Source organism: Arachis hypogaea, chromosome 16, assembly GCF_003086295.3.
Source record: "Arachis hypogaea cultivar Tifrunner chromosome 16, arahy.Tifrunner.gnm2.J5K5, whole genome shotgun sequence".
NCBI lineage: Eukaryota > Viridiplantae > Streptophyta > Magnoliopsida > Fabales > Fabaceae > Arachis > Arachis hypogaea.
In genome coordinates this window covers 108,842,119-108,862,423 of record NC_092051.1, presented here as the reverse complement: position 1 = coordinate 108,862,423, position 20,305 = coordinate 108,842,119, and the positions used below count along the sequence as shown (strand labels likewise).

The following is a 20,305-nucleotide window of genomic DNA, read 5'->3' as shown; positions in this document are numbered from 1 at the left end:
TAATAACAATGCAAGGAGGATGCTTGGTGACTTCACTGCACCTAATTCCAATTTACATGGAAGAAGCATCTCAATCCCTGCCATTGGAGCAAACAATTTTGAGCTTAAACCTCAATTAGTTTCTCTGATGCAACAGAACTGCAAGTTTCATGGACTTCCATTAGAAGATCCCTTTTAGTTTTTAACTGAATTCTTGTAGATCTGTGATACTGTTAAGACCAATGGGGTTGATCCCGAGGTCTACAGGCTTATGCTTTTCCCGTTTGCTGTAAGAGACAGAGCTAGAATATGGTTGGACTCTCAACCTAAAGATAGCCTGAACTCTTGGGATAAGCTGGTTACGGCTTTCTTAGCCAAGATCTTTCCTCCTCAAAAGCTTAGTAAGCTTAGAGTGGATGTTCAGACCTTCAAACAGAAGGAAGGTGAATCCCTCTATGAAGCTTGGGAGAAATACAAGGAACTGACCAAAAAGTGTCCTTCTGACATGCTTTCAGAATGGACCATCCTGGATATATTTTATGATGGTCTTTCTGAATTATCTAAAATGTCATTGGACCATTCTGTTGGTGGATCCATTCACCTAAAGAAAACGCCTGCAGAAGCTCAAGAACTCATTGACATGGTTGCTAATAACTAGTTCATGTACACTTTTGAGAGGAATCCTGTAAGTAATGGGACGCCTCAGAAGAAGGGAGTTCTTGAAATTGATACTCTGAATGCCAATATTGGCTCAGAACAAAATATTGACTCAGCAAGTCAATATGATTTTTCAGAGTCTGAATGGAATGCAAGCTGCATCCAACAGTACTCAAGAGGCATCTTCTGAGGAAGAAGCTTATGATCCTGAGAACCCTGCAATAGCAGAGGTGAATTACCTGGGTGAACCCTATGGAAACACCTATAATCCCTTATAGAGAAATCACCCAAATCTCTCATGGAAGGATCAACAAAAGCCTCAACAAGGCTTTAATAATGGTGGAAGAAACAGGTTTAGCAATAGCAAACCTTTTCCACCATCCACTCAGCAAAAGACAGAGAGTTCTGAGCAGACCCCATCTAGCTTGGCAAACAGTCTCTGATCTATCTAAGGCGACTCTAAGAGTCATGAATCAAACAAGGTCCTCCATTAGAAATTTGGAAGCACAAGTGGGCCAGTTGAGTAAAAGGATCACTGAAACCCCTCATAGTACTCTCTCAAGCAATACAGAAGAGAATCCAAAAGGAGAGTGCAAGGCCATTGAATTGATTACCATGGCCGAACCTACAAGGGAGGAAGAGGACGTGAACCCCAGTAAGGAAGACCTCCTGGGACGTCCAGAGATCAATAAGGAATTTCCCTCTGAGGAACCAAAGGAATTTGAGGCTCATTTGGAGACCATAGAGATTCCATTAAACCTCCTTATTCCATTAATGAGCTCTGATGAATATTCTTCTTCTGAAGAGAATGAGGATGTTACTGAAGAGCAATTTGCCAAGTACCTTGGTGCAATCATGAAGCTGAATGCCAAATTATTTGGTAATGAGACTTGGGAAGATGAACCTCCCTTGCTCACCAATGAACTGAGTGATCTGGATCAACTGAGATTGCCTCAGAAGAAACAGGATCCTGGAAAGTTCTTAATACCTTGTACCATAGGCACCATGACCTTTGAGAAGGCTATATGTGACCTTGGGTCAGGGATAAACCTCATGCCCCTCTCTGTAATGGAAAAACTGTGAATCTTTGAGGTGCAAGCTGCCAGAATCTCATTAGAGATGGCAGACAACTCCAGAAAACAGGCTTATGGACAAGTAGAAGACGTGTTAGTAAAGGTTGAAGGCCTTTACATCCCTGCTGATTTCATAATCCTAGACACTGGGAAGGATGAGAATGAATCCATCATCCTTGGAAGACCCTTCCTAACCACAGCAAGAGCTGTGATTGATGTGGACAGAGGAGAATTGATTCTTCAACTGAATAAGGACAACCTTGCGTTTAAGACTCAAGGATCTCCTTCTGTAACCATGGAGAGGAAGCATGAAAAGCTTCTCTCACTGCAGAGTCAACCAAAGCCCCCACAGTCAAACTCTAAGTTTGGTGTTGGGAGGCCACAACCAAACTCTAAGTTTGGTGTTAAATCCCCACATTCAAACTCTAAGTTTGGTGTTGGGAGGTTCCAACAATGCTCTGAACATCTGTGAGGCTCCATGAGAGCTCACTGTCAAGCTATTGACATTAAAGAAGCGCTTGTTGGGAGGCAACCCAATGTATCTAATTATATTTATTTATTTTCTCTTTGTTATTTCATGTTTTATTAGGTTGATGATCATGTGGAGTCACAAAAACTACTGAAAAATCAGAAATAGAATGAAAAACAGCATTAAAAATAGCACACCCTGGAAGAATGGCTTACTGGCGTTTAAACGCCAGTAAGGAGCATCTGGCTGGCCTTTAACGCCAGAATAGAGCATGAATCTGGCGTTAAATACCAGAAACAAGCAGCAGTCTGGCATTTAAACGCCAGGATTGCACCCAGAGGAAAGCTGGCGTTAAACGCCAGAAACATGCACCATACTGGCGTTCAACGCCAGAAACATGCTATAGACTGGCGTTGAATGCCCAAAACAAGCAAGGAAGTGGCGTTTAACGCTAGAAACATGCTGCAGTCTGGCATTAAACGCCAGGATTACATATATAGGGCATTTTACACGTCTAAAAGGTGCAGGGATGAGAAATCCTCAAACACCTCAGGATCTGTGGACCCCACAGGATCTCCACCTACTTCTTCTCTCCTCTTCACACCTTTCCATAACTCTCTCCCCCAAATATCCTTCACCAATCAACTCAATCACTCTTCCCTATCACCTCTTCACCACTCACATCCATCCTCTCTTCCCCATAAACCCCACCTACCTTCAAAATTCAAAATATTTTCCCTCCCAAACCCAACCCTAAATGGCCGAACCCTAAACCCCTCCCCACTCCTATATAAACCCCTCATTCCCTCTTCATTTTCACACAACAAAACCCTTTCTTCTTCCCCTTGGCCGAAACCATCTCTCTCTCCCTCTCCTCCATTTTTCTTCTTCTTCTACTTCTTTCTTTCTTCTTTTGCTCGGGAACGAGTAACCATTTTAAGTTTGGTGTGGTAAAAGCAAAGCTTTTTATTTTTCCATAACCATTCATGGCACCTAAGGCCAGAGAAACCTCTAGAAAGAGGAAAGGGAAGGCAATTGCTTCCACCTCTGAGTCATGGGAGATGGAGAGATTTATCCTAAGGTCCATCAAGACCACTTCTATGAAGTTGTGGCCAAGAAGAAAGTGATCCCTGAGGTTCCTTTCAAACTCAAAAGGAATGAGTATCCAGAAATCCGACTTGAGATTCAAAGAAGAGGTTGGGAAGTTTTCACCAACCCCATTCAACAAGTCGGGATCTTAATGGTTCAAGAGTTCTATGCAAATACATGGATCACTAGGAACCATGATCAAAGTGTGAACCCGAATCCAAAGAATTGGCTCACCATGGTTCGGGGAAATTACTTATATTTCAGTCCGGAAAATGTAAGGTTGGCGTTCAACTTGCCAATGATGGAAGAAAATGCACGCCCCTACACTAGACGAGTCAACTTTGATCAAAGGTTGGACCAAGTCCTCATGGACATATGTGTGGAAGGAGCTCAATGGAAAATTGACTCAAAAGGCAAGCCGGTTCAACTAAGAAGGCTTGACCTCAAACCAGTAGCTAGAGGATGGTTGGAGTTCATGCAACGCTCAATCATTCCTACTAGCAACCGGTCTGAAGTTACTGTAGACCAGGCCATCATGATCCATAGTATCATGATTGGGGAGGAAGTGGAAGTTCATGAGATCATACCTTAAGAACTCTACAAGGTGGCTGACAAGTCCTCTAATTTGGCAAGGTTAGCCTTTCCTCACCTTATTTGCCACCTCTGCAATTCAGCTGGAATTGACATAGAGGGAGACATCCTCATTGAAGAGGATAAGCCCATCACTAAGAAAAGGATGGAGCAAACAAGAGATCATGGACCTCAACATGAGCATGAGGAGATTCCTCACCATGAAATCCCTGAGATGCCTCAGAGGATGCACTTTCCTCCACAGAATTATTGGGAGCAAATCAACCCTTTCCTAGGAGAATTAAGTTCCAACATGGGACAACTAAGGATGGAGCACCAAGAGCATTCCATCATCCTCCATGAAATTAGAGAAGATCAAAGAGCTATGAGGGAGGAACAACAAAAACAAGGAAGAGACATAGAGGAGCTCAAAAGCACCATTGGTTCTTCAAGAAGAGGAAGACGCCACCCTCACTAAGGTGGACTCATTCCTTAATCTCCTTATTTATTTATTTTATTTATGTTTGTGTCTTATTACATGATCATTAGTGTCTAAGTGTCTATGCCTTAAAGTTATAAATATGAATCCATCACCTCTCTTGAATGAAAAATGTTTTAATTACAAAAGAACAAGAAGTACAGGGTTTCAAATTCATCCTTGAAACTAGTTTAATTATTTTGATATGGTGACAATACTTTTTGTTTTTTGAATGAATGCTTGAACAGTGCATATGTCTTTTGAAGTTGATGTTTATGAATGTTAAATATGTTGGCTCTTGAAGAATAAGGAAAAAGGAGAAATGTTATTTGATAATCTGAAAAATCATAAAAATGATTCTTGAAGCAAGAAAAAGCAGTGAATACAAAAGCTTGCATAAAAAAAAAGAGAGAAGAGAAAAAGAAAAAGAAAGCAGAAAAAGCCAAAAGCTCTTTAAACCAAAAGGCAAGAGCAAAAAGCCAATAGCCCTTAAGACCAAAAGGCAAGGGTAATAAAAAGGATCCAAGGCTTTCAGCATCAGTGGATAGGAGGGCCTAAAGGAATAAAATCCTGGCCTAAGCGGCTAAACCAAGCTGTCCCTAACCATGTGCTTGTGGCGTGAAGGTGTCAAGTGAAAACTTGAGACTGAATGGTTAAAGTCAAGGTCCAAAGCAAAAAAAGAGTGTGCTTAAGAACCCTGGACACCTCTAATTGGGGACTTTAGCAAAGCTGAGTCACAATCTGAAAAGGTTCACCCAGTTATGTGTCTGTGGCATTTATGTATCCGGTGGTAATTCTGGAAAACAAAGTGCTTAGGGCCACGGCCAAGACTCATAAAGTAGCTGTGTTCAAGAATCAACATACTGAACTAGGAGAATCAATAACACTATCTGAACTCTGAGTTCCTATAGATGCCAATCATTCTGAACCTCAATGGATAAAGCGTGATGCCAAAACTATTCAAGAGGCAAAAAGTTACAAGTCCCGCTCATTTGATTGGAGCTAAGTTTCATTGATATTTTAGAATTTATAGTATATTCTCTTTTTTTTATCCTATTTGATTTTCAGTTTCTTGGGGACAAGCAACAATTTAAGTTTGGTGTTGTGATGAGCGGATAATTTATACGCTTTTTGGCATTATTTTTACATAGTTTTCAGTATAATTTAATTAGTTTTTAGTATATTTTTATTAGTTTTTAATTAAAATTCACATTTTTGGACTTTACTATGAATTTGTCTATTTTTCTATGATTTCAGGTATTTTCTGGCTGAAATTGAGGGACTTGAGTGAAAATCAGATTCAGAGGTTGAAGAAGGACTGCAGATGCTGTTGGATTCTGACCTCTCTGCACTCAAAGTGGATTTTCTGGAGCTACAGAACTCCCAATGGCGCGCTCTCAATTGAGTTGGAAAGTAGACATCCAGGGCTTTCCAGCAATATATAATAGTCCATACTTTGATTAAGGATAGATGACGTAAACTGGCGTTGAACGCCAGTTCCATGCTGCATTCTGGAGTCAAACGCCAGAAACAGGTTGCAAAGTGGAGTTAAACGCCAGAAACAGGTTACAAACTGGCGTTCAACTCCAAGAAAGACCTCTACACGTGTAAAGCTCAATGCTCAGCCCAAGCACACACCAAGTGGGCCCCGGAAATGGATTTCTGCATCATTTACTCATTTCTGTAAACCCTAGTAATTAGTTTAGTATAAATAGGAATTTTTACTATCTTTGTAGGGAATCTTTGATTAGTTTTATGCTATCTTAGACTTTTGTGAGGGCTGGCCATTCGGCCATGCCTGAACCTTCATCACTTATGTATTTTCAACGGTAGAGTTTCTACACACCATAGATTAAGGTGTGGAGCTCTGCTGTTCCTCAAAGATTAATGCAAAGTACTACTGTTTTTTCTATTCAATTCAACTTATTCCGCTTCTAAGATATTTATTCGCACTTCAATATAATGGATGTGATGATCGTGACAGTTATCATCATCCTCAACTTATGAACGCGTGCCTGACAACTACTTCTGTTCTACCTTAGATTGAATGGATATCTCTTGGATATCTAATACAGGGGACCGAGTCCGAGTTATTAGTGTCTTCGTGGTATAATTTAGAACCCATGGATGGCTATTCTTGAGATCTGGAAAGTCTAAACCTTGTCTGTGGTATTCCGAGTAGGATCTGGGAAGGGATGGCTGTGACGAGCTTCAAACTCGCGAGTGCTGGGCGTAGTGACAAACGCAAAAGGAATAATCGTATGCTGAAGAAGTTTAATAATCAATCAAGGTAAGCAAGTCCACAACGTTCATTATCACATTCGCATTAGGGTTCCATTTAGTGTATGGTGTGTTGCATGCAAATGCATTCTGCTATGGTTGCTTTCTGTTTCAATCTATTTGAAAAAAGTTATTGTGTCTTCATTTGAAAGTTTCTGAGGGTTCTATGCATTGTGGGTTGATTTTATTTTTGTTTGAAAATTACATATGACTAATAGATATGTAATTTCTGTTTTTCACCATGGAGGAAAGTTTGTAAGGAATGGTGATGGGGGACTTTTTATGTGAATGAAAAAGTAGAAAAATTTCCAGAGATGGACATAGATTTTATCAACTTTGGTGATTTGGTGAAGTTGTATGAGGGTTTAGAATATCCTGGCTACAAGACAATATACTGGTTTGATAGTACAGCTAATGATATAGAATCTGGGTTTCATCGTTTAACAGGGGATAATGAGATTCATGAATTGTGTGACAATTTGATTAGGAATGAAGAAAAAGATGAGTTCCATGTTTACTTTGATCATGTTGTCAATGAACCTGAGTATGTAGAGGAAGCAGGAGACGGGAATGCAGGAACTGGGAATGTTGAGTGCATAAATGTAGATGACATCTGTGATAATCTGATGACATCCTCCTCTGATGACGGCTACGAGAGCACGGAGGATGAATCTTACAAGCATCCACCTCCGGGGTATAATGATGACAGTGATGATGAGAATAGCAGTGGAAAAGAGAAACGTACTAAAAAGAAGAGAAGTATGACTTACAAGGGAAAAAAAGTGGCTGTACCAAAGAGAAAAATGAAAGAGAAGAAGAAGAAGGATCCACTAAAGAGGCAGGATGCACCAAGGAAGAATAGATCGAATATTGGTGAAAAAAGACCCAATGTACAACCAGGTGTTGGGCCCAGTGTAGACCAATGAGCTGGGCCTTCTTTGAAAACTGGTGGGCCTAGTAATGGGCCTGACCAACACTCAAGCTGTACTGATTCAGAGTATGACTATGAATACCATTCAGAGGATTTGCATACCCTGTTTCTTCTGATGAAGAAGCTGAGAAGCAACACTGGCCCGAGTTCAATGATAAGTATGGATTTGGAGAAGGCCACTTTGAAGTAGGCACCAAGTTTGCAACTCTTGATGATTTTAAAGAAGTGGTGAAGGACTTGTTCATATCTGAGGGTAGGCACCTTCAATGGATTAAAAATGATAAAGAAAGGGTTCGGGTGGGCTGCAAAGGAAAAGAATGTCCATGGGTTGTACATGTATCCTACAATAATTCTCTTAGGTGCTTCCAGGTTAAAACTTTTAAATCTGAGCATACATGTGCAAGGGACATGGAGAGTAATGCTGCTGACCAACACTGGCTGAGCAACAAAATTGAAAAAAGGCTAGCTATCCATCTTCAGATGACTAGGAAGGAGGCTAGTGATTTTCTGAAAGATGAGTTTGGGATACATCCTCATGATAAGATGGTTTACATGGAACTAAAGGAGGCAAGAGACAGAATTATCGGAAGTGAGAGTGAGCAATATGGAAAGCTGAGGGATTATCTATTCGAACTCTTACGCAGCAACCCTGGATCTACTGCACTCTTAGAAGTGATACCAATTCCACAATCCCCACCAGTGTTTGATAAGATATATATATATGTTTGGATGCATGCAAAAAAGGCTTCAATAGTGGGTGTAGACCTCTAATATATTTGGATGGATGCTTTCTTAAAGGGTACTTTGGTGGACAGTTACTTTTAGCGATTGCCCAAGATTCTAATAATCATTTCTATACCATTGCTTATGCTGTTGTCGGATCAGAAACAAAGGAGTCATGGAAATGGTTTTTAACTCTCTTACAAGAAGATCTTGGGAATGCAAGTGTGCACGGATGGAATTTTATGTCAGATCAACAAAAGGTTTGTAATATATTTGTTTATGCTTATGTTCTAAAATCTAGTTCATTATGCTTCTATTATGAGGCTTTTGGTTTATAAAATTATGCAGAAATTGAGGGTTGTTCTGTTTCTTACTTTTTTTTACTAAATTGCAATCTTTAAGTTTTATCACATTAGTTAACATTAGTTAGCATTAGTTAACATTAGTTAGCATTAGTTAGCATTAGCCAAGGTTAGTCAGCATTAGTCAATCTTAGTTAGCATTTGTGTAATAACATTAGTTTATTTACGCATTTGATTTAATCCCAAAAGGAGCATCCTGCAAAATCACTAGTTTATTAACATTAGCCACTCTTTAAGTTCTTGAAACATATACACAAAATCATCCATAATGCAAATGTAAATTAATGTGTTTGACTGGAAATCTTTTGAAACACAAAATATGGTGGCGTTGATGTTGATGAAGATGTCTGGGAGCATGTTTTATAAATAAACAACCACTTTTGATAGGGAATTATTTATAAGGAACTTTCCCTGTAATTGAACCCAATCTTGATTTGTGTACTAACATTAGTTTATTTACGCATTTGATTTAATTTTTCAAAAATTTATAAACTTGAGTTAGTGAAACTTACACCAGATTTTTAGCTACAACTAATTAAATAGTTGGTGCTGATCTTTAATTTGGATTGAGGAGCTCTCTTCATATGATAGTGCCATGTTCGTTCTATGAAATAAGCCTTTGGATGAATTTTGATTATATTTGAACTGTACGTATGTGAATTGCTTTTGCTAATGTGTTAAAAGGTTTTTAAATCAATGAACAAGCTTTTACTCTCATTAGCCAAGGCAGGGGCTGCTGTAAAAAAATTTTCACTTGCTGATATGCCTTTTACACTATCGTTGAAGTTGGTGTATTTTCTCTTTTTTGGTGTTTATTCTTCAACGTTCTGTGTATTATGCTACACTTTTAATGCTTTTTTGTTCATTTTGAAATGATATTCTGCTACTTTCAGGGTCTTCTTGAAGCAATGAAAGAGGTGATGCCCGAGGCACCACATTGTAATTGTGTGATGCATATGTGGAAAAACTTCATCAACCGATTTAAGGATCTGCAAGTCAGAGATGTGGTTTGGAAGTGTGCAAGTTGTTCAACCCCTTCTGAGTTTGTAGAGACTATGGAAAAGCTTAAGAAGATTAATGAAGAGACATGGGAGTATCTTACAAGATTTGATCCTCGGGTGTGGGTTAAGGCTTACCTTAACCATGGCCCCAAGGTTGATTCTTTGACAAATAATATGTGTGAATCCTGGAATGCCAAAATAGGAAAGTACAGAGCGAAGCCCATTCTTACAATGTGTGAAGAGTTGCGCTGTTATGTCATGAGGAGAATGACAAAGCATATCACTCTACTATCAGCATATCCTGGAAAGCTTGCTCCCGTACATCAAAAAAGACTTGGCCGATTGATTAGGCCCAACAACAGATGGAATGCAGAATGGACAGGTGATAACAAGAGTTGATGTTGATTTGATGAAGCATACTTGTTCATGCAATATGTGGCAACTAACAGGTTGACTTATTTACTCTTTGATTAAAAACTTGTTTTGCTGAGTAATGTATTCTAGATTGCTTATGTGATTGTGGAATTATAGGAATGCCTTGTGTTCATGCGATTACTGCTATTAGGAAGAAGCATGACAAGCCAGAAGATTATGTGCACAAATGACTTTGCATGGAGTCCATCCATCTGACTTATGCACACTCAATCCAACCAGTTCCCAGTGAAGAATATTGGCATAAAACACGTTATATCAAGCCAAATCCTCCACCCATCAAGAGGCCGATTGGTAGGCCAAAGGCGCATAAAAGAAAGAAGGATCCAATAGAGGATTTGATCCAAGGGGACAAGGTAAGAAAAACATTTCGCATAACATGTAGCAAGTGCGGCGAGAAGGGTCACAACTACAAGACGTGCAAGGGAGCACCATCTAATCCTAACTGGAAGCCTAAAACCAGGAAACCAAAGCACCAGAACTCAAGTAGTCAAGAACTAATGGAACTTCCATTGTCCCAATCTGCTCCAGAGCCTGAGGTAACAAAGCACGTGAGGATTTAGTTGTCCTCGTTAGGAATGATGAAGGATTTATGTGTCTTCAATACAAAATTTAAAGGATTTATGTGTCTTCATTATAAAAGTTAAAGGATTTATGTGTCTTCATTATAAATGTTGTAGGCTAGCCAGAATACACAATAGGCAGCTCCAGCTGAACAAGCATAGGACACTCCAACACATGTAGCATCATTCAGCCAAGCACCAATCAAGACAACAAAACATACTCATTCCAAAACACCAGCTAAATTTAGGCCAAAGCAACCAATCAAAAGACCACCTGCACCAACTACAACTCAGACTAAAGTTGCTCCACCAACTTCAACAAGTGTGACAACAACATCAAGTGGAGGAGTATCAAAGGAGACACTGGCAGCAACAAGTTGTGCCACAACAGGACTATTCAAGTTTATACCAAATCTAGGCTTCAAGAACCAGAAAAAGTGACGTGCTTGTTCCTGACTTATTTTGGAAACAAAAATTAGTTTTTTGCTGCAATAGTTGGTTGTAATACATATTGGCAAACTTTCTTTTAGCCAATTTAGTTGCTTATGAATTAGTATTTTGGAATCCGAGGGCTGATATACCTGCTACAGTTACTTATCCTAAACGTTATTATGTTGTGGTATGACAATATTCCTATGTTATGGTTTAGTTTGAATGAATGAATTATTGTTGATTGAATGAATTATGTATGGCTTGAAAATAAACATTAATTTACACGCATTCTATATCTATTTCAAGCCAACAAGATATGGATAATTCAAATCTTCTTTCTTTCATTTATATTAACTAAAATAGTTAACAGATATAATTCATTACAATCCATATTTTTTTTCATATTTTTCATACCCTAAATAAATAAAGACCAACAACTACAACAATCAAGCCTAGAACTATGACCCAGAAGTTACTGCTTTTCTTGTTCTCTAGGTAAATTATCCTTTGCTCTAGATCAGCCATTCTGTTCTCCAATTCTATCTTCCCAAAATGTTCTTCAACATTTAAGCTCTGATTGTCACTCAATTCTTTTGTTGGCTCCATGCATCCAATTCTTCCAATATGGTCATCAACCCACACAAAAAATTTACAATATGGTTGTTTCACCTAAATCAATTCAGATAGTATGAAAATATGTTGGTAAAAAAAACTCTCAAATTCATCCATATACATGAAAAATTGTGAGCTTACCTTGAAGAATGGGCATCCGAAAAATAGTCTGTCTGGGTTGGTATTTGTCTTTGACATGTAAAATATCGCATACATCCTGCAGAAGCATTTTGGAGCGATGCAATCTTTCTCATCCCCAGCTTGAACTGAACATGGAGCTGCATTTACAATCGAACCTTCCTGTCGTCTGCCACCACCTCCGCGTTGTCTCTTGATTGATGAGCTTCCATCACTGGCCATCAATTTAAGCAACATCACCATGAACAAATCTGAACAACTGCTGCGTATGTTACTTCAGAAAACCCAGTTTAAATCTCATTAGGGTTACCTTCTGAAAACGACGCCATTTTCATCAGTAAGAACCTATTTGTCCTTCAAACTTTTTTCCCCTTCCAGCGTGGCACTGTAACGAACACCTGGACATCATTTCAGCTACGTCAGCCAGTTCCGTTTGATGTGTGAGAGGCAAATAGACGGAAGGACTAAATTGTCCTCCGTTTGTTAAAGTCAAGGACTTTTTTGTATTTAAATTTTGTCAGGAATGTATTTGTCAAAAACTTAAAAAGTCAGGGACCTATTTGTCTTTTTCCCTAAATAATTTATTATTCTCCTTGCTAAATTATATACCCTAATAGTTAAAAAAAGGTAATTTTTTATTATAATATATCATAAATCCTAATAGTTTAGGGTTGGACCTTTTTCTCCTTAATCTTACTTAGTGCATCGATGTTATGGATTACCGAATATTGAGTAGAGCTTGATTTTCTGATTCGCATTCACTTACCTCGTTTTAATTAAGGTTGCGAGAACCGAATCGGTCAACGAACCGGTCATGTGACTGGTTTAATGGTTCAATGATCTAACCGGGATCGGACCGGGGTCGAACCGATTAAATTAAATATACATTAAAATTATTAAATATTTAAATTCAATATTTTTAAACTAATTTTAATTCAATTACAAATTTCAAATATAAGACAAAATTCAATTCTATTCCATTACAAAATTCAATTACAAAATAATTTCAATTAAAAAATATAAGACAAAATTTCAAATATAATCGTAACACAACAAAATTCAATTCAATTACAAATTTCTAAATTCGCCGAATATAAGACCGCCAAAGTATATAATCATATTTTTTTGGAATTCTAATCAGTTAGTTTAATCAACATGTTCTCATTTTAGAATCCAAACTAATCTAAAAACACATCAACCACAAAAGTAATTGAATGAGCTCGAAGAGTGTGAAACAGAGTTACCTGAAATTAAATTCAGAACCAATTCAACATTCAGCAAATTGAATTCAGAATCCATACTCAGAATCACATCAACATTCAACAAATTAAATAATCCAATTTCAAATTCAGAATATGGAATCAGCTCAGAGAGCTCGAAGAGTGTGAGACAGAGTTACCTAAAATTAAATTCAGAACCAATTCAACATTCAGCAAATTGAATTCAGAATCCATACTCAGAATCACATCAACATTCAACAAATTCTAGCATGTTTGGTTTAACATTCAACAAATCAAATAAATAATCCAATTTCAAACTCAGAACAGAGACTCAGCTCAGAATCTTCAAAATTAGTTGGAAAAAAGATGAATGGCGAAGACAGAATGAGCTCGAAGAGTGCGAGATAGAGTTACCTAAAATCAGAGGAGAAGAGAAGGGGCGGCAACCAAAACGGCGAGGAGGGAGCAGCAACAACCCACGGCGAGGAGTGGAGCAACGAGGACCCATGGCGAGGAGTGGAGCAACGAGGACCCATGGCGAGGAGCGGAGAAGCAGCGACGGCGAGAGAGCTCGAAGAGGGACCTTGAGCTTTGACAAAGACAAAGAGAGGGATAGAGAGAGAGAGCGCTTGAAGACGACAGCCACGGTCAGTACCGCCGGCGGCCAAGGAGAGGAGATCAATGGTGGAGAAGGTGGTGGCTAGGGCTTCTAGTGGGTTCAATTTGGGATTTTGCTTGAATACTGAATAGTGAGGGAGAAGGGAGAGGGGGCTGCGTTTTGCTTAGCGTTTAGCCTTTCTTTTCGTTTTTTTTTTAAAAGAGACAAAACGACGCCGTTTATCATTATTATTTTTAAACAAAAAAACCGCTAAAAAATCGGACGGTTCTCCTGGTTTATCGATTAATTGTCGGTTTGACCAGTTTTTCACCAGTTTTGTGTCAAGCGGTTTTTGACTTCACCCGAACTGGCTAGGTGATCGGTTCTCAGTTAATCTGGTTGAACCGATCGGTCCGATTCGGTTTTCAGAACTATAGTTTTAATAACTCTCGAACTTTAATCATATTGCAATACAGTATTTCCTCTCAATTCTAATTCAAACTAATACATAGTTACGAGAAGCAAAAATTCGAAATCCACTTGTTCGACCTATCTAACCTGCCAAAAAAATTGATTGGATCAGAAATATTTACCCTCCAAAAAATATAGTCCACTTAAATTGTACCGCTCAACTAGCAGGTCAGATAGAACGGGACAGGAAAATCTAATGATCGTTCGCTTATTTGATTTTTTGTTTAAATCTGCCAAAAGCCCATACAACCCAAAAAGTCTATAATACTCTGCTTTTACCCCAAAAATAAAAATATTAAATAAATAAATAAATAAAACACTCCCTTTGATAAGAAAAAAAATCCTCCCACAGCAAAGAACAAATATGGGTACACTTACAACTATGATTCTGAAAATCGAATTGGCTGATTCGATTGGATCAACCGAAAATCGATCCGATTAACTTAAAAAACCGTTTGACAAAAAATTAGTGTGAAAACCGGTCGAACTGACGGTTAATTGGTGAACTGCGACCCAGATTTTGAAGGCTCACCGGTTTGGATCCATACGCCTCAAAACGTCGTTTTGTGTTGTTTTTTTTTTTTTTTTTCTAAAAAAAAGCACAGATCAGAGAAAGAAGACCACCACGCCCCTTTCTCTCTCGGTGTCTCGCTCACATAAAACCAAAATACCCTTCTCAGAGCAGCCATCACCCACCAGCCATCACAAACTCATCACCCAACCAGTCAAAGAGGTCGCCGAACCCTTCTCCTCGTTGCGGGTGCCGTCATCGCCTGTGGAAAGGTCTGCTCGGTCCTCTTCTCATCGTTCGTCTTCTCCTCGCCGTCGGACGAAGGTCCGCGTCGAGCTCGTGGCGTCGCCGTCGTGAAGGATTGCTGGGTCCATCGGTCGTCGTCTCTCCGAGCTCTGTCTCGCTCTCTTTGTCCCAGCTCACTTCCCTGTTCGAGCTCTCTCTCACTCTCTCTGTCCGAGCTCACTTCCCTTCTCTCCGTCACTTCCTTCTTCCCTTGCCGCCGGTAAGCACTTCTAATTCAATTTATTTTTGCTTGTTTTGAGTTGATTTTGTGATTCAATTTGTTAATAATTCTGATCTGTGATTCTGAGTCTGAGTTGCTGGGATCAATTTATTTTTGCTTGTTTTGAGTTGATTCTCTGATTCAATTTGTTAATAATTTTGATTGTGTGATTCTGAGTTCTTGGGTTTTATGATTCTGAGTTTGGACTTATTTTTTCTGTTTTTGGATTCTCGACTTTGGATGCTAAGTTTTCTTGAATACCATGGATAACCGTAAATTTGCCAAGCCCTTGAAGTTGATCCTGGAAAATTTTGAATCCAAGGATAATTTTGATGATGATGCTGTTGTTGATCAACAAAGTGAGATTTTTGAGTTGTGGAAGATGGTTATGGATAGGTTTGCTTTGCCATTATTGATTGATCTTTGTGACAAAGCTGGATTGGACCCTCCACCGTGTTTCATGTCCACACAGAACTTAAGATGATGATTTCGGAGCGTTCTAGTGTTGTTGTGGCTAGGGTGGCTTGCTTGTGTACAGAACTGCGGTACCTGTCTGGGAATAATGACCTCTGGAAGAAGATGTTTGAGGAGGAGTTCGGGGAAGCTGGGAGTATAGTGAAGTTCTTTAAGGATTATTTTGCTTTACACTGGGAATCAAAGAAGAGATCGATGCAACTGGTTTTTTATGCATTATTCCCAGCACGGAGAGATTTTAATCCTTTTGGAAATTTTTTATTGTGTTTAATGATAAAATATGGATAAGTTATTATGTGAAATTACAAAATTTTGAATTTTATTAGTTTAGAAATCATTGAATTCAGATGTTTGAAATTGTATATTGAATTTTTAATAATTTTATTGTATATCTAACTAAACCGGTTCGATCATGGTTGGACTACGGTTGGACCATTGAACCATTGAATCCGTCACTTGACCGGTTCAATGATCGGTTCGGTTCTCGCAACCTTGCTTGCACCACACCAAACGGCCCCCTCTCTTGTCATTTAGCTCTCATCCTCACTTCCTCAGCCACGAAGCCTGCCGGCCAGGCGTCTGCTCCGAGCCTTCTCCGAAGACGACTTCAGTTTCTGCTCCAGACGCAAGCTCCATCGACGCTGCCGCCGAAGACTCCGCTCCATCTTCCATCTCCATTGCCGAAGACTCCCCTCCTATCCAGCCTCCAGCAACATCGACGTTGCCGCCGCCAGACTCCCCTCCATCCGTCCTCTGTACATCTCTGCTTGGATCTGAGACTGCCCTCAGCTGGTAAGCCCTCCCATCCAACCTCCAGCTCCCTCGATGGCGGCACCGTCAGCCTCCCCTCCATCCCTCCTCTACTCCACCCCCTCTGTCTTCTGTGTTCTACTGATATTGCTGGGATCTGTGTTGGATTAAATTTTCAAATCCACAACAATTTGATGATAATTGTAGATTTCAATTTGTTAGTGTGTGTGTGTCTATATATAGTAAAATTTTAGTTATGGATGTGGTGAATTAGAAAACATTTTGGCAATTATTAGGGGAATTAATCATTTTTCTATCTGATATCATATTTGCAAATCCCATGCATTAAATCGGAAGCTTCTTTAATTGTTTTGGTGATTGATTGAATATTTGGTTGTGATTAGTTAGCAGAATAATGGCAGAAGATCTGGTTCTAGATACTGCAATCAGAGACTGGGTGCTGATCCCTCTCTCTGTGGTTATGGTTCTAATTGGTGTGCTCCGGTATTTTGTCTCTAAGCTTATGCGCTCTTCCCAAACCCCTGATGTCAAAATTGTCAAAGAAGGGTAATTCCCTCTCCCCATTCAACACTATTATGTAGCTTTTTTCTTTTTGAATTATCTTTAGTGTAACATCAGGGTGATTTTCTGGTGATATTTATTAAGGCAAATGATGCTTAGAGCTCGGAACCTGCGTGCCGGAGCGAATTTTATTCCAGCGAAGGCTTTCCGTGCCCGCAAGATTTACTTTTGTAACGAGGTTTGTTTACTCAAATTCCATATGGTTTAAATGTGTACTATTATCTTGATTGGGGGCAGTCCTTTTGTCATTTTCTTTGTTGATCGTGCCAAAATTTGTTGATATGGAACGTTAAGTGATACTACAACACACACATAGGAATCTTAATTGACTATTAGAATGATAAGTTTATGAAATTAGATCAAATCAAAACCTAATTGAGAGGAGAACTTGAGGCATTGGAATCTCTCAATTTGGGGTTGATTTGATCTAATTTCATAAACCTATCATGTTAGTTGCCAAATAGGACTACTAGGTGTGTGTTGTGGTGTCACTTAACGTGTTATATCAACAAATTTTGACGCCGTTAGCAACGGAAGTGGCGGAAGGACTAAAATGATTAACTTAAAATCTTTGAAGAACGAATTTGATTAACTGAATCTTTCGGGACTAATTTGGAGAATGAGTGATCTTTACTAATTTGACCATTTACTTTTTGGTGCATTTACTGTCTGTTGTGGGGCAAGTAGTTAAAATCTAGATTTTACATAAAATCGAAGGATAACATTGAAAACGTAAAACATGAAATTGTAACATGATTCAAATTGTAAAATCATTTGATTTAATGGAAAATTTCAGAATCGATTGACTTGATCAAAATAGTAATATAATTTTAAGAGTTAAGTCAAGAATATAACCACTTATATTGTGCGATTTTAAGGGCACGATCTTATTTGCTTTTGCTCGAACTTTGTTCCTCTGATCCGCGCTGGATATTTGAGGAATAAATCTGAATTTTCATTTGACATATTTACAACAGTCTAAAATTCTTTACAAGTTAATAACCCTAAACTAATTGTTACTTTTATATTTGTTGAAGGAAAATGGGCTGTTGTTTGTTCCAAAGGGCCAAGCGCAGAATCCGCAGGCTCAGATGTTCTCCGATCCAAACATGGCCATGGATATGATGAAGAAAAACCTTTCTATGATCATTCCTCAGGTGTAAAAATTAAATTTACATAGCATTTTGGATAGGATATTGGATTGCACTCCTTACATGTTACGAATGCTATTTATAAGATGTTGTAATAACTTTGTTGTTTCCTCTTGTTCCACAGACTCTTACCTTTGCTTGGGTGAACTTTTTCTTTTCTGGTTTTGTAGCAGGTAATTTTTTACACTTTGCTCTCCTTCCTAATTTCTTCCCCACTCGGCAATTCTTCATTGATTGGAATCTTTTTTCTGTGTGTACCTCTGTATGTTTCTCGAGTGTTTTTGTCTATATAAATTGTCTTAAGCTGTAATTTGAACTTTTTCGTCATTGTTAATAACTATGCATCTGCCATTTTACATAGCACATACATTTCATTCCTTATGTTAGTGCCATAGAATCACTAATTTTGTTTTGTTAAATGTTTATCTCTCTTGCAGCCAAGATACCCTTTCCTCTGACACAGAGATTTAGGTCGATGTTACAGAATGGAATAGACCTAAGCACAGTAGATGTTAGCTATGTTAGCAGCCGGTCCTGGTAATTTTCATTTTAATGGAACTTGTGAATCCCCCCTCCCCCCTTTTTTTTTTTTCTCCACTGGATGTATTCATCTACTTGTTTCACTCAAGTTTAACTGCTGTGATCACATTTTAGGTACTTCCTCAATTTGTTTGGATTACGAGGATTGTTTAGTCTCATCTTGGGGGAGGAAAATGGTTAGTTATGGTTTGAAAACTGGGTACTTTTATATATGTGCTTTTAGTTATATCCTCTATTTCTTGAATTTGATTTTTTTTTAAATAATATATTCTGCATTTTTTTCATTATTTTTCCAAATTTTAGATAAGAATGATCACTAACTAGAATGCTGATGTGTTGTTTTTTCTACAGCTGTGGATGATACACAACGTATGATGCAAATGGGTGGATTTGGAATGGACCCTTCAAAGGTACACACGAGTGACTTTATAGGTTTTCATTAATGAGAATATCAATCTTTACTCTCTTGTCAAATATGATTTCTTTTTTTTTTTTTCACTTTTTTATGTTTATGGCATTTCAAATTGAATTCTTCCTCCCCTTCTTTTGGATATTTCTAACCAAAAATGATAAAATCTGGCATATACATTTCGTGTTTTCTTCCTGGGGGAAGGGGTGGAATTGTGTGTGTGTGTGTGTGTGCGTGTGTGTGGTGTCATCATTATGTAATTTGAACCATGTGTTAAGAGAAGAAAAACAGAAGTGGTCTATGCCCAAGGACTTGGGTAATCGGTAGTGTTATGGTTGTGCTTCAATGATGAAAATGGGAAAATAAATTGAATATAGCAAGGTGTAATTGGGAGTCGAATGAATATGCAATCTAAGTCTTTTCCCCCCCTAAAAATTTTGTTTGCAGGGCTTGAGTGCTGAGAAAGACAATCTTGACATAACACAACATGATTGGGCCTTACCAAATTTCGAGCAACGTGCTGAAGCTGTGTTAAGGAAAGTTGTCAATTGATCAATGTTATGCAATAGGGAGTTTAGTTGCTTGCATTAACAGGAGGATACGAGCCAAACTGTATAACCATAGCGAAAGATGTTGCTGATCGTGTTGAAGCTATTAGTGTATTTTCAAAGCCAAGACCTTTCATTATTATTAGAAAGCACTGATAACCAGAGATTAAATTACACATTAGTTGCATATTTTTTTTTCTGAATGTCCATAAGCATGAGAAACATAAATTTTTCCCGTGAAACGTTCAACTTTGTACCGTGTTTTAAAGTCATACTACTACTGTCTTTATCCATAACATGCTGGCTTGATGCACTAACTTTATTTGTGGATATTATTATTATTGTTCCTATTTTTGGATTGGCATGGAAAATTGGGAAATATTATTATTCCTATTATTGTTCCTATTCAAGTACCTCGCCTGGCTATGAGAGTGTATATATTACAGCCGTTTGAAATACACCCTCGTCGCAGTGAACAGTGCCTCTTCCCTCTTATTTGTATTTAACAACCAACAACTGGGTAGGGATAAGGTATTTGTATTACCTCTTCTCTCTTATTTTTGAGTTATTCTATTTGCTGCACATATCGAAGGCTTGTAGACGTTTATTCCACTCTCTATGAGCTCAAAACTTGTGCTAAATCAATTCTCAACACCTACTTCTATCGGATCTTCTTGCTCTTGTGCATTGAGGATTGTTTCGAGCTTGATGAAACATTATTGGATACCCTTTACTATTTTGAACTGTTTTGGGGTAT

General features: G+C 38.5%; 1 protein-coding gene and 1 non-coding gene across 5 annotated transcripts; one reads left to right on the top strand and one right to left on the bottom strand.

The window, feature by feature from the left end:
• Positions 1 to 382: 382 nt before the first annotated feature.
• Positions 383 to 490, bottom strand: LOC112760346 (small nucleolar RNA R71). The gene has a single exon (XR_003180791.1). It is a non-coding gene; the product is annotated as a small nucleolar RNA R71 (small nucleolar RNA).
• Positions 491 to 14,602: 14,112 nt separating this feature from the next.
• Positions 14,603 to 19,898, top strand: LOC112754632 (uncharacterized). 4 transcript variants are annotated; one of them, XM_025802329.3, is made up of 10 exons: positions 14,659 to 15,094; positions 16,103 to 16,360; positions 16,723 to 16,885; positions 16,985 to 17,078; positions 17,938 to 18,057; positions 18,176 to 18,224; positions 18,489 to 18,588; positions 18,706 to 18,767; positions 18,943 to 19,001; positions 19,448 to 19,898. In XM_025802329.3, exons 3-10 carry the CDS (start codon positions 16,734 to 16,736, stop codon positions 19,550 to 19,552), a joined length of 741 nt encoding a protein of 246 aa, XP_025658114.1. In that variant the 5' UTR covers positions 14,659 to 15,094; positions 16,103 to 16,360; positions 16,723 to 16,733; the 3' UTR covers positions 19,553 to 19,898. The 4 variants fall into 4 exon arrangements, with proteins under 4 accessions (XP_025658113.1, XP_072077039.1, XP_025658114.1 ...); XM_072220937.1 differs by having other exon boundaries at positions 14,724 to 15,094; positions 16,727 to 16,885; XM_025802328.3 differs by lacking the exon at positions 16,103 to 16,360 and having other exon boundaries at positions 14,603 to 15,094.
• Positions 19,899 to 20,305: the final 407 nt, after the last annotated feature.

Coding starts and splice junctions, on each gene's coding strand:
- LOC112754632 (XM_025802328.3), top strand. CDS start 16,734: ATGGCAGAAGATCTGGTTCTAGATACTGCAATCAGAGACTGGGTGCTG. Junction 18,058..18,175: donor TTTCTATGATCATTCCTCAG/GTGTAAAAATTA, acceptor CTTGTTCCACAG/ACTCTTACCTTTGCTTGGGT. Junction 18,225..18,488: donor CTTTTCTGGTTTTGTAGCAG/GTAATTTTTTAC, acceptor TCTCTCTTGCAG/CCAAGATACCCTTTCCTCTG.